This window comes from Nothoprocta perdicaria, unplaced genomic scaffold (genome assembly GCF_003342845.1).
Source record: "Nothoprocta perdicaria isolate Ctin4 unplaced genomic scaffold, notPer1 scaffold_14, whole genome shotgun sequence".
Classification (NCBI taxonomy): Eukaryota; Metazoa; Chordata; class Aves; order Tinamiformes; family Tinamidae; genus Nothoprocta; species Nothoprocta perdicaria.
In genome coordinates, this window is record NW_020454538.1 from 5,665,744 (window position 1) to 5,689,871 (window position 24,128).

At 38.0% G+C, this 24,128-nt stretch overlaps 1 protein-coding gene across 2 annotated transcripts in view; it reads left to right on the forward strand.

Annotated features, from left to right (window-relative positions):
• AFAP1 (actin filament associated protein 1) overlaps positions 1 to 24,128 on the forward strand; it is an 89,053-nt gene that overhangs the window by 49,793 nt on the left and 15,132 nt on the right. For both annotated transcript variants that reach the window (XM_026034174.1, XM_026034175.1), the window contains 7 exons: positions 856 to 964; positions 5,564 to 5,775; positions 8,390 to 8,569; positions 17,393 to 17,485; positions 19,167 to 19,251; positions 20,252 to 20,401; positions 23,332 to 23,543. In XM_026034174.1, coding sequence (XP_025889959.1) covers positions 856 to 964; positions 5,564 to 5,775; positions 8,390 to 8,569; positions 17,393 to 17,485; positions 19,167 to 19,251; positions 20,252 to 20,401; positions 23,332 to 23,543 — 1,041 coding nt within the window. The remainder of the gene's footprint in view (positions 1 to 855; positions 965 to 5,563; positions 5,776 to 8,389; positions 8,570 to 17,392; positions 17,486 to 19,166; positions 19,252 to 20,251; positions 20,402 to 23,331; positions 23,544 to 24,128) is intronic.

Sequence of the window (24,128 nt, forward strand, 5' to 3'; positions counted from 1 at the left end):
GTATGTAAAGTTAGCTTTATAAAAATTAATGTTTATATAAAGAATGGATCAGTCCTTAAAATTAAAATGTATCACAAAAAGATGGACTGTGTTATGTATCCTTAATCTCTGCCAACTCATGCCATTTAAGTCTTGCTTAAGGGAGTTCATATTTGTTTAATACTGTAATAGAAATTGTTTAATAAGTAAACACTAATAAATGTGCCTCAATAATGTAAAATGGCCTGTCTGTGGAAGTCTCTTTCCTACATAGATTTCTTAGGTTTCTAGCTCTAAAACAGAGAATTTTATCTTTCCAATATTTTTGCCACTTACTGCTATTGTAGAAAAGACTTTTTAATGTAATTGCTGTCTTGATTTTGCGATCTTTCGCAGTGGCAAATATAATTTGCCTGTTCATATACCCACAGAGGACTTGGTTGGAGTGCACACAGTGCAGTGCTGCTTCATTATCATCAGTGGAGGGAAAAAAATGGCAATAATGATGCATTTCAAGATGTATTATTATGGTGTGAAGCATGATTAAATCACTTCATTGCTCTCCAAATCTCAAGAGCTGCTCAGTGTTGTTTAATTATAGCAGCAGAACAGGAGTTTGAGATTTAGACTAGTTTCCCTTCTAAAAGATGCTGCTCTGCAGAATATTTCTTACTTAAGGGACCAATTCACCCCTCAAGAGCCTTGCCTTTAGATACAGTTAACAGAAGAGATTGAGAAGCCATTAAGGTTATAAGGATGGTAATATCAGCACTGATAATGAGCAGATATTGTGAGCCAGTTTGCTTTAGCACCTTGTTGTCTTTAATCATCTTTGTTTATTTATTTATTTTTTTTCTTCTCTTTTTCTTTGTGTAGCCACCAGATAATGGGCCTCCACCATTACCAACATCATCCCTTCCAGAAGGCTATTATGAAGAGGCAGTGCCACTTAGTCCTGGAAAGGCTCCCGAGTACATCACTTCCAGTGAGTAGATTATGTCCAGGTCCTTTTCTGAGTAACTGCTAGTTCCAGTGTCCTTCACGATGCTTAGCATTTGAGRGCTGCATCTCTCTCAGTGTGTTGGTGGTTTGCAGTAAGGGTGGTTTGGACCATTTTGTCCGTTGGCAATTGTCTTCACTGGTCATACATTGCTTTGGTCTGTGAAGGTGTTTCACTCTGCAGAAACCAGGTTCCTTTTTTGAGGAATCTAAACCTAGAACTCCACCTTAGGTTGCACATCAAACCTGATACAGTCCCAGCTGGGGACAGAGAGTCCCAGTCAGCAACTCGACCTTTGGAGAGCTTTGAATGGTACATGCAGTTCAGTTTAGTACAGATCTGCAGATCTGCTGATAACTTCCTATTGCACTGAATTAATTGTTAAAATAGGTAAAATTCTAGAGGAAAACGACAGCTCCTCTTCTAAGGTGAGGAATACAGAAGGTGTGATTTGCAGCATTTCTAATGACATATTATAGACAAAGACTGACCATTCATACTGGTCCCCCAAGYTGTGTTTGATGAACGTGACAATATTATTTGGCTACTCATGTAGTGCAAAAGGCAGGGGCTACCTGCTAAGATCACCAGAACTTCTTGCTGCAATGTGCAAATGCTCCTTGTCACCTCCAGCTGCTTAGCCAGAGACTAACTCTTCATAAGCAGTGGTAAAATGAGAGCACCCTGGTAGAATGATGAAGTGACTGCTGTGAGCGTACATGGGGTCAGTGAATAGGACATTATGTACTGAAAAAATTGCAAACATTTTCCTGTTTTCCACTCTTTTTTATTGGCTGAGGTAATTTATTACTTGTGTATGTCTCGTTWATTACTGATAGTTATTTTTTGTGACCCAAAGATGAAAGGGAGATCTGCCTGCTTTTTATAGATGCTTTTATTATTTGAACTGGATTGAAAGAATAAAATAAAATCTCAGTTCTTAAAGCACATGCATAAGAGATACTGTTGAGCATTAAGTATTAAATCTTTACCTTGTGTGTCGTGGCAAGTTGTTTATGATGTGCATTAGTTCTAAACATAAAAAACAAATTGGAGTATCTGTCAGGTTCTTAATTTACCTAACAAATTCAAGGTAAGAAAGAGTTCCATATAATGTAAAATAAATGAAGGAACATGTAGTTTTGCAAAGCAGCAGAATCATTCCTGTCTTCATTTCCTCCCCTGAAATGCTGCAGGGTGGTCCTGCTACACCCTGTAACCTGGTGAACTGCTGATTTGTGTTTGGTCATTAAACAAGAGGCCTGCTTAGGCAGGAAGATATTAATAGCACTGTTAAAGGATTGCCTAGGAAAAAAATATGTAWCAAAATATGAAACTGATCTTTTATTTGCTTAGCAATCCAAAACCACAAAAATATTTGTAATATCAGACTTAAATGTTCATTAATAATTCCATATTTTAAGTATATATTCTCAAACAAATATAAGTTTTTTAGTGTAATTCATAATCTGTTTTGCCATGATTTTGCTCTATTTTACTGCTCTTTACTTCATATTAAAATTCATTCTCTCTTCATCTGTATTAAAGTTCCTATAAAATTCAATATCSTATTCATAATACATCTCAACACAAACAAAACTTTCACTGTCCAGTTTATTGTGCTGAGGGGTTGTGAATAATATTTTGATAGGCAATTAAAATAAATCATCAAAACACTATATAAATTAAAGATGGAACCTACAGTTTTTCAGACCTGTTGTGATTGAGAAGGTCATAACGAAGACGTTCTTAAAATGTAGGACACACAAGAGTAAATTGTTAAATAACTGTTGAGCTAGATATAATTGTCTTGAGTAAATACTCAGAGTATTTTTCTAATGTCATTAATTGCTATCAGGTGTGCATCCTGTGTGTTCTATTAATGAGTAGTAATATGAGAAGTACTTAAGGTGCAGCTTTTTTTTTTTTTCCCCCCTCCTTCTTGAAGTCTCAATGGTCACTTCCTGCAACTAATTTTTAGGAAAGTGATAAAACTTCCTCCAAGTRAAAAATTGTAAAACTGAAAAAAAAAGTTTTAAAAAAGTAAAAAAATTGTAAAACTGAATGTTGTGAAGAAAAAACGATGGTTTAACCCAATAATCTTGCTGAAAGAAAGGTGAGATGATTGTTGCATGGAGTTTGAGATAAGAAGAAAGCAACTTTATTGTATAGTAGAGATGACTGATAATTGTATGGAGTTGCATTCAGTTCAAACTTTTTTTCCTGCAATATGAGAAAGTGAAAWCATATTCTAAGAAAGAAAGATAAATGGTCTGCTAATACAGTGAAGACATATGGAAAGTCTTATTTGGAAGGCTATATTAAGGCAGAAAAAGTCTTTGATTCCGATATGCAGACAGCCTTTATTCAATGTACACTCATAATACAGAGAAACTCAACTCTCAACAATCTTGATGAAAACTATATATGAGGAACGTTCTTTCTGTACATCCCTATTTCAAGTTGATCYAATGAAAATGAAACTCTCAGAAACTCTTATACCGGAAAAGTGGTTTCTTAATTTTGGAGAAAAATAATGGTGATTAAATGGAAAAGTGCTATCAGAACAGTAGTGTTGATCTCACTACTTGAGTTGAGATTTCTTACCTTCCTTTCTGCTTCTTACTAGTTCTCGAGAATTTTTATGTTTCATAACCACCATATTGCCAACATGAGAACAAAAACATAAATTATGTGAATGAATGTTTGTGACAATGGGCTTTGCTAGAACAAAGAGTACTATTAAATTCAAAGAAGGGATGAGGAAGATATTTTATGGAAACCAATGTWTTGCTTTCTTGAAAGGGAAGAGTAGAGGTAAGGATAAAATTTGTTACATGAAGACCACTAGTTACCAAAGGAGCAGAATCTTTAGGTTATGGCAGCTTTTCCCTTAGCCCATGTCTTTAAGAGACAACCTTCTTGAAGATGTTGATTTAATGATTAGATCTTGCATTTTCTTATTTGTTAACTTGGCTACATCTTCATCATTCAGCCTGCATTCAGACATCCTGGTGTACTACCGTATTTTTGACATTGCTCAGAGAATTCCCAAGCGTTTCTGAATGCATCTGTATGATGTCCTAGATACTTTCCCCAAACATGGAGAACAAGGGGAAATTGTTGTGTTTTTATTCAGCTTTTTTTTTTTTTTTTTTTCCTGCTACATAGTGAGAAGTCGGAAGAGAGAGAGTCAGGAAAACAAAAAACCTGTAGAATAGCTGCTTCAAAATTATCAGGTTAATCATCTACCCTAAATTTCTCCATCCTTTCCTTCTTTTTTCCTAAAGTGAATTAAAAAAAAATACTCCCATTTGCCTTTGTAATGAAGATGAAAAAGAGTAAAACGTTGTGTAAATATGCAAACTGTTTGTAGTCTTGGTTGAAGGGATGTTGAGTTTTGGGTGTGTTGTGTTCTGACTCTGCTTGTAGGTAGATGCTGATTTCAACTCTTCCAAGTTTCCCCAGATCTCCCTGCTGCATCCCAAACTGTGCTCTAACTGCCTAAAGTAAAGCAAGCAAGAGAATTTCTTCCTTTTTTTCTGGTGTAAAAATATATGAACATCTCCTTAAAGTATATGAACAAAATTTCCACTTTTGAAAATATTTCTACTGAAAATTTTCTGGTTTTAATTTCCTGTTGAAAATATTAAAAATATCAACTCTCCTCCATGGGAGTATGTGCTCCCAGGGTGTTTTGCATGCAGTTGAGTAGCAGGCTTGCCTTCAAGCGTTGTTTTCTGGGGGCTTTCTGTACATGTGTACATAAATGCATACATGCATATATGTGTACTTGTATCTATATTCATTAAAAATATAGATTCTGTGGCATTGACATTCTGTGGCAATGACAGATTAGTTTTGTAGTCAAAGTCACTGCTACAGAAGTGACTGCTTTATTGAAAATGAAGGGCCTGACCAAAGACCAAAGACCATTTAATTAGAAAGGAATCTCACCATTACATCACTTGCTTGGAGCCGGATTAAGTGTTCAGGCTGAGCACATAACAAGAGAGTTTCTGCCGGATGCTTTTAACTCAAGCAGAGACGGCATGTTAAGAAGAGAATCATCTATTCAGCATTAATCACTGCATATGCTGTATTTYAGGGGTTTATGAAATCTTGTGCCTAGGGCTTTACTTTTGGGACCTCTGTCATATTCAGTGTTTATTTCTTAATATGCTGTATTAATACTTACATTTTTGGGCATACATGGATTTTGTGCTAAGCAGCAGGGCTGGATTACAGTATTTCTTCTATAAAAGAATCACAAAAGATGATGGGACCAACCAAACGATGCGTTGAAGATGTTGAAGCACTGTGTAAAATTCTGTGTATTTTTTCTTGTTCATTTGTTTAACTAAAATGTACAAGGTGTCAATATTGATCTTTTATAAAATTTCGTAATGAAGCAACTTGGCCTTGTAGCATCTGGTATTCAACAAAAAATATTTCGATATTGCTATGGGCTCTAACAGTCATTTGCCTTTAAAAGCCTTAAAATGAACTCTTCAAAAATTGTTATTTCATTGTTTTTTTCATTGCTATGTGCTTTAACTTGGCACTTTTATGCTTTCCTTAAAGATTATGACTCGGATGCCATGAGCAGCTCTTACGAATCCTATGATGAAGAGGAGGAGGATGGAAAAGGGAAAAAAATGAGACATCAGTGGCCTTCTGAGGAGGCTTCTATGGATCTCGTGAAGGATGCCAAAATCTGTGCCTTCCTCCTTAGAAAGAAACGATTTGGGCAATGGACAAAACTTCTGTGTGTTATCAAAGAAAACAAACTACTGGTAAGTTTTATTTTTATCTAGCCATATTTCCTTTGTACCATTTAGATGATGTATTTATTTCAACAGGAAACTTTTTTTGTAATATTYTGCAAATATCCAAGAATCAGACAACCACTGAAATGGTAACTGTATCATATAGCCATTTGGGACTTTGATTTTTATTGCACTTCAATTCYGGCCATTCCCTGACACACAAAAGAAAGTCTGGCCTATTAGCTTCTAGTGTATTTCATTTGGAAAAAAAAATTGCTGAAACTGTAAATCCAATCTCTCAATCCCCTTGGAGGCAAAAATCTCATAGGGAGCTTTTTGTATGAACTGTTGGATCAGACCGTTAGAGAGAAAAGTCCCTTGTTACGCTGAGAATTCACTTGGCAGCATATGCTGCTGTAATGTATACACTTTAAACTAAACCTTCGCCATCTGTTCAGCAGTAATTACAGATGCAGTATTCACATGATGCACAGCTGCATTATAGAAAGGAAAGAAACAAGTGGATATATTTGTTCCTTTAGTAAATCTGTTATGCTTTTTTTTTTCTCCTGGTCATAGACACCAGAAGATTCCATACATTGGTAAATTATCTGCTTATAGATGCGCTTTTGTTTTTGAAAAGGAGAGTCTAATTGACAGCAACATTCGTTTCTGTGTCACTGTAAGACTTTATAAGACTTCTAAGTAATGGATAAATTGGTGTCTTAGACTCTCTCAATCTTCCAAGCTGATGCTTGCAGTTGTTGTAACTGATTGTGTAACTAATAATTATTGCAATAACCCAGATGTTAAAAGATCATTAACAGGTGGTGACCATTTTCTGCAGAACATCCCTATTATGCTGATGCACGATAACTTTATCTGTGTTAACTTTCCAAATGTATGTATGTGTATGGTCGCATAGGAAGTAACAGCATATGAAATAGAGGTAGCTAGATAAGAGGTTTCTTAAAATATAGTTGGATTTCATTTGGGAGTTTTCCATGATTKCTGAGGATTTTTATAATGTTGATTGTGACTTGATTTTATTAGATTTGTGATGCCATTATTCTTAGTCCACATTAATCTCACCGTAAATTGGAACCATATCAGATTTCAGGAGCCTATGATAACAGTCTGAAGTAAAGGAAGAAGGAAGGAACGTAACAGATTTTCTCAGAAGAAGTTGCACAGTATTTCTTCTGGAATTATGTTTGTTGTTCCATATAAAAACGTTATTTTTTTTCCATTTCCTTTAACCACATGGGTGGTCTTAAGAGCTTTGTTATTTAAMTCCTATTGTGATTTTCATTTCCTTAATCCCCATTACAGAATTACTGAAAAACAATCTCTATAAAGGAAAAAAAAAGTTACCTAAGATTAGTTTATGGTTTTAAAGAGGACTTACAGATGTAACTTRCGCAAGTAAACTATATGTAAGTAAAACAAATATATGTTCCTAGGGATTAGTAATTGCCTATGGCATGAATACAGAATACAGTGATCATAGGACCAAAATATTTTAATTAGAATTACATACTAGAAATAACTCTTAATAAGGAATTACTATCTACATAAAGTTATTTAATATATAAGTATATAATTTTATATGTTTATATATAAAAATTTTAGTAGTGTGTAATTTTAAGTAAAATCTTTAACAAGAAGTAAAGGGAATCATATGCTCTGTACGGTTCTTAAAGTGAATAATGATATATTTTTACAAGGTTTCATGGCTTGAAAACTTAACTTTTTTACTATTATAAACTTGTTTAAGTTGGTGGCTAAGCTAGAGGAAATTTGAGCCAATGGACTTTGGAGAGGGAGGAAGGATGATAGAAAGACTGGTTGAGAGTGGCTGGATTTGGTCAGCCTAAATTGGCGAGTTGGTTATTCACTTTTAACAGCTACTGTGTTTCTGGATGTTACACCATGAAATGAACACTGCCAACAGCCACACAAGAGCATGTGGGCTTTTTTTCTGCTTTTCTTACGTTTGTGCTCAGCTTTCTATGTATGCATCAACCAATCAATCTAATATCAGGCACCTTTTTAGCCTTCATGCTTATTTGTCTGAGCAAAACCCAGTTATATATGTATATGAAGTAACTGGACATTCACCTACACGATTTAACATTATTCTGCAGTTTGGCACTAAACAGCATCTTTAGGGAGCTGAACTCTACTGAAATAATAGCTGGGAATAATAGCTGGAACTGTCACTGCTGGAAATAAACCCTGAAATGCCAAGCCCACAGTCAAGAGGACATGTGAGCTCCTGGGCTTTCGTCTTTAACTGTGCCAGCATATTCTGCTGCCACATGTGAACATGTATCCCAAACAGTTCTCTGCCTATTTGATCAATGAATATCAAGGTTGAGTCATATGGATAACATAGAGCAAGTTAGTATCCTCCGTATGTTATACCTGTCTTGCAATAAAAGAATATAAGTCTGGAAGTAATTTTGTTCTGCAAAGGGGTTGAAGAGGAGGAATGCAAGTTAGCGTTGGCTAAAATTTGTGGTATGTCATAAAGGGATGCATGAAAARTATATTAAAAAATGTAATTTCTGTATAGCAACAGCTTTCCCAAAATGTTCAGAAAGGTGAGATTTAACTTGCATTCTTTGTATTTATTTAGTGTTACAAAAGTTCCAAGGACCAGCAACCTCAGATGGAGCTGCTGCTGAATGACTGCAGTATCACATACATCCCCAAAGACAGCAAAAAGAAGAAGCATGAGCTGAAGATCGCTCACCAGGGAGCGGACGCGCTGGTTCTAGCAGTACAGAGCAAAGAGCAGGCGGAGCAGTGGCTAAAGGTAAGGTAGGGCTGCTGGCCTGAAGCTTGTCCACTGATGAAAGTCCTTTTGTCAGGTCAATTCAGATTGAAAACTGAGATTCAAATAGAATCTTTTAGCCAGTTCCAGACCATTTATATCCCATCTAAACTGGAGCTGCAAAAATTGGGGATTTAATGTCCAGGAAGCTGTAAGCATCTCCTTGGGCAAACAGCAGGTCAGTACTGCACAGCTGCTGCTGGTGCAGGTGCTTCTCATTCCTGGTTGCACAAAACTCAGGAGATGTAAATTCCTCCCCCTTTTCATGTCTCCATCTAATTTTGCAGGTGACTTTGCTGGTTAGGGCATGTGCTCAGTGAGCTGCAGGCTCAGGTTGCTCTTGGATGGGGGTATATCGGTAGCAACCAAGGCTTCTATGAAGAAATTGGGCATTGCACCACCACAGTCACCGTTTTTAAAGGGTGAGGAGATAGATACTTTCTCAAATGACTGAATGGAGAAAAAACCCCCAGCTTCTGGTTGCTAAACAAAGTCTGCTAAACCTAGTTTAGCAACGTATTATCTATTAGGGTTTATTTGGGAACGTAGACTTCTGAGAAATGGGATTTTGTCATCTTCTACTCCTTTCTGTTCAGTGTCTAAAAATGTGGAAAATCCCAACACAAGTGCTACAGTTTGAGATCCTAACCAGATTACAAGTATTTATGTTGGACTTTGCCAGTCTCAGATGTGGAGGTCAGTGAAGTAGTGTGGGAAACTACCACTGCAGTTTCAGTGGCTTGTGTTAAAGCCTTAAATCCAGCCCTTTAAATGCATGTAAAAGCCTAAATGCATAAGACTCATCAGACATTTGCTTTGCTGTGCTCTGTTCTAACCTTATATGGTGCTTATTTTGCTAAGAATAAATTGTGTTTTTCTAAACACAATTGAATTAAACACGTAGGAATTTCCTGATGACAGATAGTTTTTCTGTAGAAGACAGAGAAGTAAAGTGCAGTTTAAGAGGTATGAGATCTACTAAAGACTAATTCAGACAATGGAAAATTAATCTGTAATTTCCTATTTTGTAATATTTGAATGTATCTTTGGGAGTTTTGCTGGGCGTGTGTTGTTTTTGACTGGTAGTTTGTATCTTAGAAAATGCAGTGTTGTCTTTTAAATAGAAAATGAAGACATTCATGAATTTTGTGGGCTTTTTCTAACATCATTACCTTGTTTTATCTAACACCGTCCAAGTGTTCTGTTAACTCACCTAGTGTTTCAAAAACACTGATTGCARTGAAATGACATTCACAGGTCATATTCTTTTCCAGGGGAATTCCACTGCAGTTAGATCATAGTAACTGCCCCTTTATTTCCTGCCTTGTTCTAAACTTGGATTTGCTAATGCTGAATACATTGGCACTGACCAGACTTTCTTTCATTACAAAATTTTTCTTTTCTTATTTAGACAGAAAGCATTCCCCACACAGACAGACAGAGCACTGCTACATTTGTATTCCGTATCGCAGAGGCATTCCTGCTACCACTTCCAAAATAAAAAAGATTTTTGTATCTTGCACGTTAGCAAAACTCCTTGTGCTGAGGATGAGCAGCTGGCCAGCGAGCTGTCTGCGAGATTTTTGGGCACAGGCCGACAGTGTTTCACTTAGTCCCTTCCTCCAGTGCAAGGCTATTAGTGAAGCTTTCAGGTAGGTGGCAATGCCACTGTGCACCCAACATCCAGCCCCTCCGTGCTKCTGAGCACTCCCATTCTGTACCGTACAAATTGCCTTCCCGCCAACAAACCTAAAATAGTTTATGCAGTTCTTGCAAAATGCTCCGAGGCTTTCAGAAAGCACAGCTTTTCAGCAAAAGGCTGAGGTTTTGCATTTTTAAATAGACATCACAATTCAAGGCGTTTTTATTGTAAAAATAATTATCTTTTTGCTCATTCAGCCCTCACTTTGAGTGAGCCCTGGCAATCATGTGTGGATTTGTGTAGGAWGTGACCACACCGTGTTATCTTGGGAGTTGTGGTTGGAGCCTTTCCTGCCTGTCAGTCGGAGGTTTGCTGCCACCCAAACTCTGTCAGCGACGTGTGCTTTCTGCAGTTAATAAAATGGGTAGATTTAGAGTCTCTGGCAATTGAGGAAGGTCTCTGCAGCTGTTATTTTGAATCATAACAATCATAACCTATCAAAGAAAGGTTCTATCAGAGCCAGGCTCTCAGGCCGGCACAACAGGTTCTCTTGGAGAAACGTGTGTGTAATCGTCAGGTCAAGGCTTCCTGCCCAAGCCTGAATGCGTCAAAATGCCTGTGGAAGTCAGAGCCACTCAGGAGATTTTCCCAGGAGAGCTAAATAATTTCTGAAAAACAGTAACATGTAGTCGATATAACAGATGCTTACTTTGCAGACAATTCTGAAGTATCAATTGGAAGACAAGAGATATTAAAACAAAAAGAGCTGAAAGAAATGCAGAGTATTTTAGACTTTTTTTTTTTTTTTTTTTTTTTTTGGTAAAAACAGCTGATAAACCTAGTGTAAATTGAAGTCTAGACTGCAAACCACAAGGGAGTTTCAGGTTTACCAGCTAACAAATGCTTGATGAAAAAGAAGATAGCTGATGTCACCAAAACTCTGTCAAGATTGCAGAGCATCAGGCGTAACCAGTGCAAATTCCAGGCTGCAGCTGAGATCATAGCAGTAATACAGTGTGCAACATAAAGTGGTGGAAATTTCCAGGCTAGAGTCCTGAAATATACCCGCAAAAATGTACATGAAAAAAAATGCATGCAGTTAAACACTGTGACCCAAACATGAGGTCTTTCCATGCCTTCTTGAATATATGTGCATCTGTGTGCACTTTTGTGCCTCTGTGGTCAAGTAAGGCTTTAAAGCCTGCCTGTTTGCCTCAGCACATCCAGCACTGAAACTAGCTACTTATTTATCAGCATCCTTGGGAAAACTGCATTAAATATAAAGGCCTGCTAAGAAGATGACATTACAAGAAGATACTTGTTTACTGGCTTCGTTCATGCAGATGAATGTGTTCTGTGTGCGGCACCTTCAAGCTAGGCCACAAAAAAACTTTAAATGAAAAACCAATGGATACCAGGGAAATGAAGTTTTAAAGTAGCTGCTTGTAGAAGACCAGCAGAGGAATGAAATGATCATAGTGTCCATCCCCAAGGCCGTCCCCTCGTCCTGGCACTGCCTTCTGCATTCAGGCGTTTCTGATGTTTTGCCATGTTACGTGCAATAAGGACATCCATTGTTTTGGAATAATTCATTTTCTTTTTYTTTTCTTCTTAATGCTGTCTTCCCTTTATTAACTTTTCTTTATTTTCCTCTTTATTATGCAGCCGTGGTGATATTCCTTATAAGACTGGTAACACAGTGGTCCTGCCCACTTTCCATCTCTGATAAGCACATGTTGCCTTTAGTAAAAGCCTCTGAAGCTTCATTTTTTTCCTGCCCTTAGCTTAGTGAGTGGAGTTGAGGAGCTTCTGGACTCCACTCTTCATGTGGACCACATTTTATCAAGGAAGAAACTCCTGCCAGAGCTATTAGCTCACCAGTTTAAATTAACAGAAAAATGACTTTGTAATTGTAAACATTATGTGGCTAGTTTTACTTCCTATGGGAATTTCCAGCTAAAGATCTTAAGACACTTAGAATATTAAATAATGTTCCCTAAAGAGGTTATTATCTCCATTTTATAGCAGAGTAAAGTCAAGTGCTGAATGATCATTCTTTAAAACTTACTGGAAAAAATGSATTTGGGGATGTGTACTCTCTATAACTGATTTCCATGCAGTATTTGTTCAGTAACACACTGTATCCTAGGACAGATGGGCTGGGTCCCTTCTGTACCACACATCATCACGAGCAGTAAAGGCTTTGCAAAGCAAATCGACCCTCCCAGGAGCTGTTTCTCAGGCATGAATTTTCCTTTAAGCTTGTGGCTAAAATCACAAGTTCACAAATCTCAGCACAGAACTGAGCAGGGCTGACACTTGGTCCCCAGCTTTAACCTTTAGCTAGTTTTTGCTTCCCCGTGCAGGTTCCCTTCTTTCTGAGCTCGTGGCTTGAGCTGCTTTGTCCCTGTTACTTGCAGGTTAGAAGGGTCCTTAAGTTGTGCCCGGTTGGGGTTTGCAGCCTCAGGCGCTGGTCTCCTGCAAGGAGCATCTCTCCCGTTGGAGCAGCGGTGCCTCCAGCTTGGGCTGGATGTGGCCAAATAAGGCAAAACACTTATTGGAAATAACGCAGGAGAGAGGGTGCAGGGGCTCTATTGGTTGAGTATGTCAGAGAAGAATTTTCAAGAAGATATACAGGACTAAATATAGGTCTTTTTAAGGGGATATCTGAGCAGGAGGCTGCTGGCTGCCAGAAGCTCACCCCACTTTGCTCAGATAAACAGCAATAAGGAGGAAGATGAAACTTTTCAGGCGAGGGAATTCTTGAGAATGACGTTTTCCAGTGCACAGGATGCAGGGAGTTACTTTTTAGGACCCACAGTGTAGGTTATGTGTRCAACGTCTGCTTTGCCTCTAGTTCTTGTGGGTTGCTTGGCTGTGAACTCCTTGGGACGTCTTCTGCTTTTCTGTAAAGTGCTAGCAGAGCTTTGATGCTCTGTAAAGGAGAAGGCTCTAAGTGGCCTAGTTAAATACATGTAGTACATGGGGTCCAGAAAAGAGACAGGATAAGACCATGRTCATGTAGGAATGATGAAAAGTCCCAGGAAGTCACTGCTTCTYGGGCACTTGCCAAGGAGTGTTACAGGAGTGAAAAATACTGGGTTCACTCTGACACTAGTCCTTTTCCTTCTGTTTTATTGTCTATAAGCAGATTTCAGCTTTGCTGTATTCCCTTTTTTCAAAGACGAGTGGCAAGGTCTTCAGTTCTTCCCACTTCCCAGTATGTGAAACATATTGGTAGATGGGATGTATCAGTTTGTTGGTTAGATTTTTAGCTCTGATTCCCAGAGAAATGAAGCAACTGTGCAGTCACACCATCAGTGTTCTCCCAAACCACTGTAGAACTCATTAATTTTTGAGCTTAATCCTTTCCTTGCTTGGTTTGGAAGACAGCAGCAGTCTCAAAGGCATTAAATTCCTACGAGTTTTGTGAAATCAATCACTGGGCAGAAGAGAGGACACTATAGTCATGTCCCTACAGTGCGCAAGGCTCTAACCTGAACTCATCCCATGGTATCCAGCAGGAGAGAGATTTACACATTTCTCAAATGCAAGAAGAGTTTCAGGCACTCTTATTCCTTGTTAGGTAYGAGACCTAACAAGGAATAGGCTGTATTTGAGGTCTTCTGCTCAGGATTTGCTGGATTCCTTTGTGGCAGGTTGGGCATAGCAAGAGGTCGTCTTCAGATTTTACTGCAGAGCCACTTTTTACCTTCAGGAGCCTCTGAAAGTAACTAGGAAATTCTTATGATTTGATCCTTAAGACTTCATATGTAAAAGAAATAAAGGTAGGGCAAGTATTTCGCCTCCAGTCATGCTGTGTCATTTAAAATAGAATGCAATAACTGGAGAAGTTTGTAGATGAGTGCAGGTATGAAGGTTTTATAGTAAAAGTTGGTGACTCTATAGCAAGATATTTTTAAAGAGAGAAAGATTCCAGACACACCACATGGCAAAAATTCCACTGACTTCACCCATCCTTGTCAACTGCCTAGGGCAGAGAATCTTTCCAGCCTTWTAACTGCAAATATTTCCCCTCTATTCCTCGTGTCACTGAAGTCAATGCAATACACATTTGTATATCCTCATCCATCTGGGGATTTAAGGTCTTTCTATAATATAAATATGGAAAAATAGTATAATTCAGACTGCACAAACATTTTCCAAGTTTGCATTCAAAAGAGGCAGTTCTGAAATCTAATAGTTGTAGTATTGTACTGGTAATTGTATTTAAAATTATTCTGATAGAATAACACAATTTTTATTTTAAATGTGTGTAGCTTTGAATTTTTCCAAAGAAATAAAAAATCTTCACTTTTCTGATTATGTTTGCCCATATATTTTAAATAGGTTAATATATATTCTGTCCACAGTCTCAGTTGGATTTTCCTGACAGATCGCCCTGTGTATATTACACATAAAAGTATTTATCATGAGAAAAAAAAGAATTATTTTCTTCTTCTTMCATTAGTGAAAATATAAACTAATAATGAAATTGGTCATTTTTCTTGAGATTTGGAAACACACCAGTAACATACTAATATACTCAGTAGAGCCTTCCTGCTTATGCTATCTTAGTCAATTGTAACACATTGAAATRTAGCACACTTTTATTTGCTTTCTAGCTGTAGAACTGTTGAGGTGTATTTATTCGTGTTTTGATACATTTCATTCTAATGGATAAAAGTTTACTCACCTCCTTTCCCCACTCTTACTCACAGCTTTTCTTCTTATGAAAATAATTTTTTTTTGTTAATTCATATGACTTCAGGAGATGGAACACAGGAAAAATGACAAGAACTATGAGTCTTGTGATTTAAATTATGCAAGTTGGCAGCAGCGGTGGAATGTTTTATCCTTAAAGTTTTGAGCTAAAGCTATAAGCATGTGAAAACCACATTTATAATGGCAGCTGTCTGCAAACGTAATTATAGAGAGTACATCCAGGCAACCATTACATATTAAAGCCATTTCATCCTGCAGAGCTCCGAAAAYCTGAGTTTTATGCTGTGTATCAAACACAATTACAGTGCATGTGGAAGGTGATGCACAAGTCTGCCAGTGAATCCCTCAAACCCAAATGAAGTGTTGAACTCTTGAATATGCATTTACTTGAGATCTGGCCATGAGCTTCCACTTGATACTCTGTCATTTTTCAAATCAAAATTTAATTACATCCCAATTAAACTCTTCAGGAAAGCTTTTCCTTAAATATGTGAGGTATGATAAGATCCGTATTTACTTGAGTGCATGACTTTGCACATACTACTCCATTATTGCTGCCAAATCATTTCCCTCTGTTCTGCCTGTAACTCCCATTACTATCTGCCTCTGCCAAAATTAACTAACTGTGTGGTGTGAGCAGATGCAGAAAACATGAGCCGTTGTATCAGGGTCATGCAGGAGACAGAAATGAACGTTCCCAGAAGCTCTACGGTCACATTTCTTTAGGAAGAAAACAGCAGTGAACTTCCACCAAGCTGGAGGACAGCAACGGGAGGGAAAGCAATCCCCATAAATGACTTCGCATGCATTTTAGGGCTAGGCTTTAGTCTGAGATGCAACTATCTACTTCTCTGCAATAAAATGCTGTGACRGATATAGCTCAATTTTCTCTTAAAAGCATGCCAAGTGCTATGAATTCAATAATAATGTGTTTGTGTTTCTGAGACAAGATACAGGGCAGTTTAGACAGTCAAGAAACAAGACTGAGGTGTTTTAAGATATTAGCTCTGGGCTAAAAAGGTGGGTTCATTGATTCCTTATGGGACGTGGGGCGAACAATTAAATCTTGGTTTTGTTCCCACATTCTTCTTCTGTCAAATGGGGCTGCTGCTTTGTCTTGCCATATGGGATGTAGTGCATTGAATTTATGATGTGCTCATGAATTGCAGCAACAGAGTCTTTGTAAGCTCATAAACATTTGATTTGTTTAGTTTTATTCTTAAAGGGAACTTTAGAGCTTGAAAGGAACTGTAAAATCACATTTGGTGCCATATTTAGGTCTGTAGCGGTTTCCGCATCAAATTGGTCCAGTTTAAAAAGAAGATGATGATGTTGTTTGGTGCTTTGCTTTGCCTCACTAATTAAAACAATTAGGATTTTGACAGCTGGAAGATTGCCTTTTTCCTTGAAATTCAGAGTTTTGCAGGTCAGATCCTTCTCTGCCAACCAGAGCTGAGATAAATAGTGTAAGGGAAAATCTGCATTTGTTAACATGATCATATAGATGTGTTGCAAGGCTTCTGGCAGAAGATGCSTAAAAGATGCCCAAAGACAGTCTGGCCCTGCCATTCCTACATCTCTAAGAGGTCTCTCAGTGGTGGCACAAAACCAAACGCTGCTCAGCATGAGGCTGCAGTGAGAGGTCAAGCCCTGTTCTCATCAGCATGGGCAATTTGGGGCTCATAATTGAAAGGTGGTAACCTCATTAAAGAAACCAACTTAATGGTGTCCCTTGAGAATCAGCAAAAGTGAATGTCCTTGCCTGTCACGGGGTCTTCTGTTTTATGCRGTTTTTGGTTTTGAACCCTTTTTAACAGTAAATTTTTCCAAGATTACTTTGACCTACACCTTTGGGCCAGTGTGCAAGTGTAATAAGAAATACCACAAAATATTACTGCCTAGTATGAGCTGTAAGTTGCTCAGTACTTGATTAGTTATTCAACAGCAAAAAAAAAAAAAAAAAAAAAAAGGAGAGAGCAGCTGGGTAGTGTATTATGCAAAACTCTTGTCCTTTGGCTTGCAGGACCTTGGATCCAATCCCACTTTTTGTCATTGTAATGAAATCAATTTGGTGGCGTGAGCTGAGTTCATGTTGCAAAGCCCCCTAGAAATTAGCAGTTCTGTTGGTTTCTTTGCTCAGGAGCTGCCTGGAGCTTAGTTTGCCTGGAAATTGAAACCTTCCACCTCTGGACATCCCATCTGCTCCAGGTTGTACATGAAAGGTCTGCGGGAGGCCAGCGGAGAGGCTCTGGTAGTGGCAGCCTGCCCGGAACGTTGCCTGTGGACAGAGATGTTCACACCACTTTTTCTTTTTTTTTTTTTTTTTTAACTTTCAGGCTAGTAAATATTTGTATGATTCTCAGTTCTCCTTCACATTCCTATGTAATCTCTCTGATTTGCATTTGTTGACTAATTAATGTTTTGATTTGTCTTTTAAGGTTATAAAAGATGTGTGCAGCAACTGTGCCGGAGCTGTGGACTCAGATGGACCGTTGTCTAGTTCTCCAGTGCACAAGACAGAGCTGGAAAAGGTGACGTTACCAAGAATGATTAATGCAAAGTTCCTTATGATTGTTTATTATTGGGCACCCCTGAACACCACATGGTTTGGGGCTGTTCAGATCACAAAATTGAAATTAAGTTTAGTTTCTGGACTTGATGCAACAACTTTTATCTTTTTACACCATTTTCTAAGGATTATTCTCAGTGAGTATCTGCTGACTTGTAGCACTGTTTAGCTTCTGTGACCTTTTCATTTGTATAACTTTCGCACAGATCCTAGAGATTTGAAGTTTCTGCTGTCTTATATTGCTTTGGTTAAGAAAAAACAGCTGACTGGCTTATGCCCGTTAACAGCTTATTTTTAATTCGTATACATTAAGAGCATATGATGCATGAGGTGTTGAGTGGAGATGATGCTCTGTCAAGTATGAAGAAGACACAGAGACGTGACACTCGTGGAAGAATGCCTGGACACTGTGAGGATGTTTTAAGGAAAAGTCTTCCCTTTTTTTTGTTGAAAATTCATTTCTTAAAGAGTTCCCTGGGCAAGCTGAGGTCGCTGTTTTGGCAGACCCTTCCAAGCAGGCACACTGTAACACACAGGAACTTGGCTATTTGGTTATGGTTCTCCTAGCTCCCTTGACTCAGCATGATGATACAACAAGGATGAGAAAGGACAGTATCTTTGAAGGGAATGAGCAGTGCGTTTCTGGCACCTATTTAAGCCCTTGCTCTGCAAAGGCACCCATGTGAGCAGACCTTATTGAAGGTCTAGTTTAAAAGTCCCAGTGGTTTTATCTCAAAACTCCTGTGGGCAAATTCTACCCTTTTAATTTAAGGACACTGCTGACAGTAGTATTAAATTATGTTACATCCAGGAAACTAAGAGCAAAATATGTTCCATGATAACTCTCATATTCTGGTTTCACAAGCCAAAAGCTGTTTGTTTCTGCACATCTGCACATTATTAGCCAAATAACTAAAAATGTCATAAAATAGTTACTTTCTGAAATGCATGCCATAAAAAAGTGATGTATAACAAAACTTCTCATTGGTTTGGGGAGGATAATCTGCATATCTTCTTCATGGCTTCACCACTTATGAGTAATGTGGTTACCACAACCGTGCCAGCATAAACTTTATACCACATCATCCCATATTTCTTATCCAACCATTACAGAATAATAGGTACTAAAAATTTCTTTCACAAATATCTGCTCTGCAGCTAGTGATTCCAGCACCATGTAGGAATGCACTGTTTTCTGATGTGTTGTAATTGTATGTGCATAGCTGAAGTATTTTTAAAGAAACAGTTTTTTAAGTTTGGCTTATCTGATCCATGTAATTGTTTATCATTCCTTGACAGATAAAGAAACAGCAGTCTTGCAGAATCTAGAAATGCATTACAAATACAYAATACGTAATAATATATATTGAATTACAATTATCTGACTTAAAATGTTTTGATTATACTACCAAATATAGATCTGTTTTGTGGTTAGGCTTTAACTCTGCTTTTCTAAAGCCTGTATCGTACTGTAAAAAACTCCTTTAAACTGAAATAAGGATTGTCTTCTGTTTGTCTTCCAAATGGATGATAATTGGGAATGTATTTTATTTCATAGCAATTATAATTTTAAATGCATCTATGACACTGCTTTTGGCTCGAGTGACCACATGAAATATCACCCGTTGTTTTTGTCCTTGCAGAAGTTGTCATCTGAGAGGCCGAGCTCGGATGGGGAAGGTGCTGTGGAAAATGGCATTGCTGCGGTGTGCAATGGCAAAGAACAAGGTACATCCCAGAGGCAGAGTGCTTGGTGAAATAATATTTGCAGAGAGAGAAAGATAGGAAATAAAATAGGCTTGGTGATTATATTTTAAAGAAATAGGTAGTAATACCTCAAAATATTTATATTAGGGTTCAGTTTAGTTTTAAAGTTAAATAGAGTCACATTAAGGAGTCAAGTATGACACCTTACATTTTGCATTGACAGAAACGATTCGGTGTTATGCAGGTAATAAAAATATGACTGTAAAGACATAGAATATCTTGGCATTTTTTCATGTTCAAAATTGCAGCCTTTTTCAGGACAGCTCGGGCAACTGACAGTTTTGTAGAGCAGCTAACAGAATACTGGCAACATACATAGTATTTGTGTAGTTTTTAAGCAAAAAAATSAATGCTGAATGAATCACTGCTAAAAGGAAATGAAAGAATCATGCATATTATATAGTTCTCTATATATGTATACACGCATGTATAACATGCATAACACTGAAATATACATAATCATGTAATATCTGTGTCTTTGTGTGGGCATATATGTATAAAGTTTTACATATGCTTCCTGTTCAACCGTGAATTTTATTTTGGCCATTATAAATCTAACAAAGGCACTTCCTAAACTCGGTGTTTACCCAATCGCTGTGTGCGTATTTGCAGATAAGCTGCAATCCCCACCTGAAAGCCTTTCCCTTCTCCAAACTGCATGTGGCAGTTTGRCTGCAGGCAAAACTTCCAAGGATTTTTCCAAGTTAGCTAACAGTTAAACTAAATGTGATAAATTACACCATGGTGACTTCCAGACTGTTTCTGTTTTCAGAGCATTCTTCATCCCAATTCATCAATTCATGTAATCATTTTTCATGTAAACATTTTATCGTTTTTTCCCCTCACTTAAGTCCACAACCACTAAATATTCTGAGGAGAAAGATTGTTTGAACTTCTACTTCTATTAAGATTCTCCCTATTAATCACTTTATTCAAACCCACACTTTTGTGTTCTTGATAGTGAAAAGGAAAAAAAGTTCAAAGTCAGAGGCCAAGGGCACAGTGACCAAAGTAACAGGGAAAAAAATAACAAAGATCATCGGTTTGGGAAAGAAAAAGCCATCAACAGATGAACAGACCTCATCAGCTGAAGAAGATGTTCCTACATGTGGTAAGAGATTTCTCTTTGAGTCTTAAATGCGCTTTGCAACTCAAACTTTATAAAATGTAGCCTAGAAATTCATATATATATTTAACTGCTTTGATTCTTGCTCTAACATTAGCAAGATGCACTTGCATTGAAAAAGGTGTAATAAAAGCCTATCAGTTGAGAAACAACTTAGAGAATTTAAATTATTTACTAAAATGATAGCACAAGCCAATAAAGACTGTCGTTATTGTCTGAAGAGAAGCGGAGGAGAAATGTGGACCGAAAATAGAGAGAAACCAGAGCTACTTAAGCATAAAGATAATTTTCAAACAAATGGATATAGAATTAATAAATTTAGGCTGAAAATAAGAAAGATTTCCTGTTGACAGAGGTGCTTTTATGATGGATCTTGCTAAGGTTATTTGTGATGGCAATCATGATAGCAGTGCAGCAGCCTCAGCCAGAATGATCCCATTGGTTCTGGGTTGCTAAACTGATGTATCTTGCATAAAACCATATTCCTGGAGACTGTTTCAACCACTAGTGTTAAACATTCCTTAAGAAGAAAACTGTAGTGCTTGGTAACACTAAGATGGTGTATTTAAAGGCATACCAAAAATAGGGTAACCTTCTTACTCCTGTTTTGCATCTTTTAGCTGTTATTATTTGCTAACTATTTGGGATTTGTGTCCTATGTAGCAGCTGTGGTCGCAGCTCTGGTGTTTTCAAATAAAGCAGAGTATTTACAGTTCCCGAAATGCCCTCTGGTGCTCTGGTAGTAACCAWCACTTTTGTATATGAACATAAACCCACCCTTCTGCCAACCCATCCACTGCGCAAAAGAGTTGCGAAGAAATCAAGCTATGAAGCAACTGTCCAGGATCCTAAATAAAGTCACAGATTATTTTTGCCCTTTTAGTTGATGGGAAATCCAGAAAGTTGTGATTTGGCAGCAGCTGGCAGAACATGGTTGCATATGGCACAATAGATGCCCATTTGAGAAGAGCAGATCCATGGAACACCAACGAGAATTTCACAGATCCCAGGTGGCTCTCAAGCCGCAGTTTGGGAATCATTCACATAAGCAAGCTTTGATTAAATAAGTGTGCGTTTACATGTCTGTACATCAGCTAAGTGCAGATGTGATATATCAACCAGAAGAACAGCTGGGAAAAGCTGTCTCCAGCCAGATACATCTTCTGAAGCATCTGGCTTCCATAAAAGCTCCAACTTCCTGGGTCTCATGCTCTGTTGATTATTCTGTATTATGTGAGATGTTAACCTCAGCTGTACAACCATATTCATAGTWTTCTGTCATTATCTATGATCTGGGCATAAGTATAGCCATTACTGTGGTCTGCGTTTGGCACTACTCAACACCACTTGCAGATTTTATAGAAAAATATATAAGTGTGTAGGCTTTGGTCATGGCAGGAAGTCTCCGCAGAAGGAGTTTCTCAAGATCAGAAAACTGGCTCAGTGCAATGCCCTGGAGGTCGCTGCATAGTTAAGGGCTTTCTCACTTAAATGTTCTGCCTCCCAAGAGCAAAGGGAGGAGCACAGCAGGGCCTGCAGGGGACTCACAGGAAGGATGGAGATGGAAAGTCACCTGTGTGCTGGGTCTCCTCACTACAGCAGAACTTCTCYTCAGACAGCTAAGCTGAGCTGTAAATGCCCCAAGTAGGAAGACACACGAGGCATGTTGACATGTCAGCTACTGAAAGTCTAAGTGGGAATATTCTGAGGGAAAGCATTGGATTCTGTTTAATTTGAATAAAATATGAGGGCCTGGAAGAGCTCTTCTGTAAGAGGTGCAATGGGAGAAGAAGGGAAAGAAAATATCACCTGAAAGAAAACGGAACTATCCCTCCAGAACAAGCCAGCTGGCTTGCACATGAAGCCTGTCTGTTTCTCGGGGTTATGTTATATTGCACAGCTCTGCAGTTTTTGTTACAGGAAGAGGGAGGAAGGCTGGAGAATTTGATCACTGCAAGGAGCCAAAATCACAGGATTATGCACATCCTCYTCCTTTTTTTTATGGCACCTTCTAGGATGTGCACAATTCTGATCTACCATATCCTGTTGGATCAAGCTTTGATATTGGAACCATAATGTTGGAAGGGAAAGCCAGAAAAAATTAAGTGACAAGTCATAGTTTTAATGAAAAGCAAAGAGATAGCTGTCCAACATGATTAAGTGCTTAAGTAAAATCAGACATGAGAATGAAGATAAATATTTTATATAAATTTTGGCCTATACAAGATATTATGTCATATCAACATACTGAATACACGTACCACTTGCAAAGGGGAACAAAAATTAAACATTTTTTTTTCCAAACTAAATGAGACAGCAAAATTATGCATTGTCTTGATTTTAAAGTTAGAATCTGGGATGATAATTGCTTCAGGGCAGAGGAGGAAAAATACTGCCCATTTACTGACAGTGTTTGCCTAAATGCTGTATTTGTGAACATGAGTAGGATCTTTTTAAAGGATAATCTGTTCATGAAACTTTGATTTGTTATAGGATACTGAATTACCAAGAAAAATAAATTCAAAGCTTTTGTTCTGAAGTTTAGCTGAATTTCATACATATTATGCTCTACAAAACAGTATTTGTTTTATTTTCACTGGCTTCAATCTCTTAATTTCTGCTTTAAAAGTGCTCTTGAAAGTTGCAAATGAAAAATGCATTCTTCTTTATAAATGAAATTAGAATGAGGTAATCAATATGGGAAACAGATAGTGCTATTCTGTTCCTCCCAGCAGAGCAGGATGGATTGGCATTGCGTGGGTGAACTTTATTATGTCTTTAAGAAACCAGTTTTGAATGTTAACAGAAACTAGCTCATCACCCAATTGTATACTAACAGCTGTGATTCCCCCCAGAAAATTTTGGTCAGTCACAGTTACTCAAACTCAAATATCTCCTGTTTCATTTTATTGCAGGGTATCTCAACGTGCTCTCAAATAACCGCTGGCGTGAGCGCTGGTGCAGAGTGAAAGACAATAAACTCATTTTCCACAAGGACAGGACAGATCTGAAGACCCACATAGTTTCCATCCCTCTCCGTGGCTGCGAGATCATTCCAGGGCTGGACTCCAAGCATCCCATGACCTTCCGGCTGCTTCGAAACGGGCAGGAGGTCGCCGTGCTTGAGGTGCAGTGGCTGTTAACRTGGGGCCTCCTCTGGACACCTGCTAGCAAACTTAGAGGAGCAGTTTCATACAACCTGACCTTTCAAAAAAWTTTTGGACTGTATTATTGCAGTTGGGGGTAATAAATACTGGAAAGAAAAGAAATTAAGACTTGCAGGCAAAGAAAGAGCTGAGTTTTAGGGTCAAGTCATCACAGCTCAGAAAGCTTCTCTGGTGAGATGTTTCCACCATCCCTCTCTATTCTGACCTGCTGCCAAAATATCTGGGCTCCTTCTGTAGGTACGCTCTCATGTGTACCTACATACCAGGGATAATATATCTACTTTAGCTAAATACCTTAACTGAAGTTAATTAATGGATCACTTGATGAAAACTCTTTGGGCTCTTCATTCTCATTTATGTCTCCTCTCTATGCGAGTCACTTTTAAGATTCCCATTCAGTGTCCCTGTTAAGGTRAAAAATGTGGTATGTCAGGCAACTGCTGATCTGTTCTCATGCTCCACGGGTAAAGAGGTGTCCATAAATACATAAATACACTCTTACTGCTGCCCAGGTCATAACATCACCTGCAATAGTTGCACAGTAA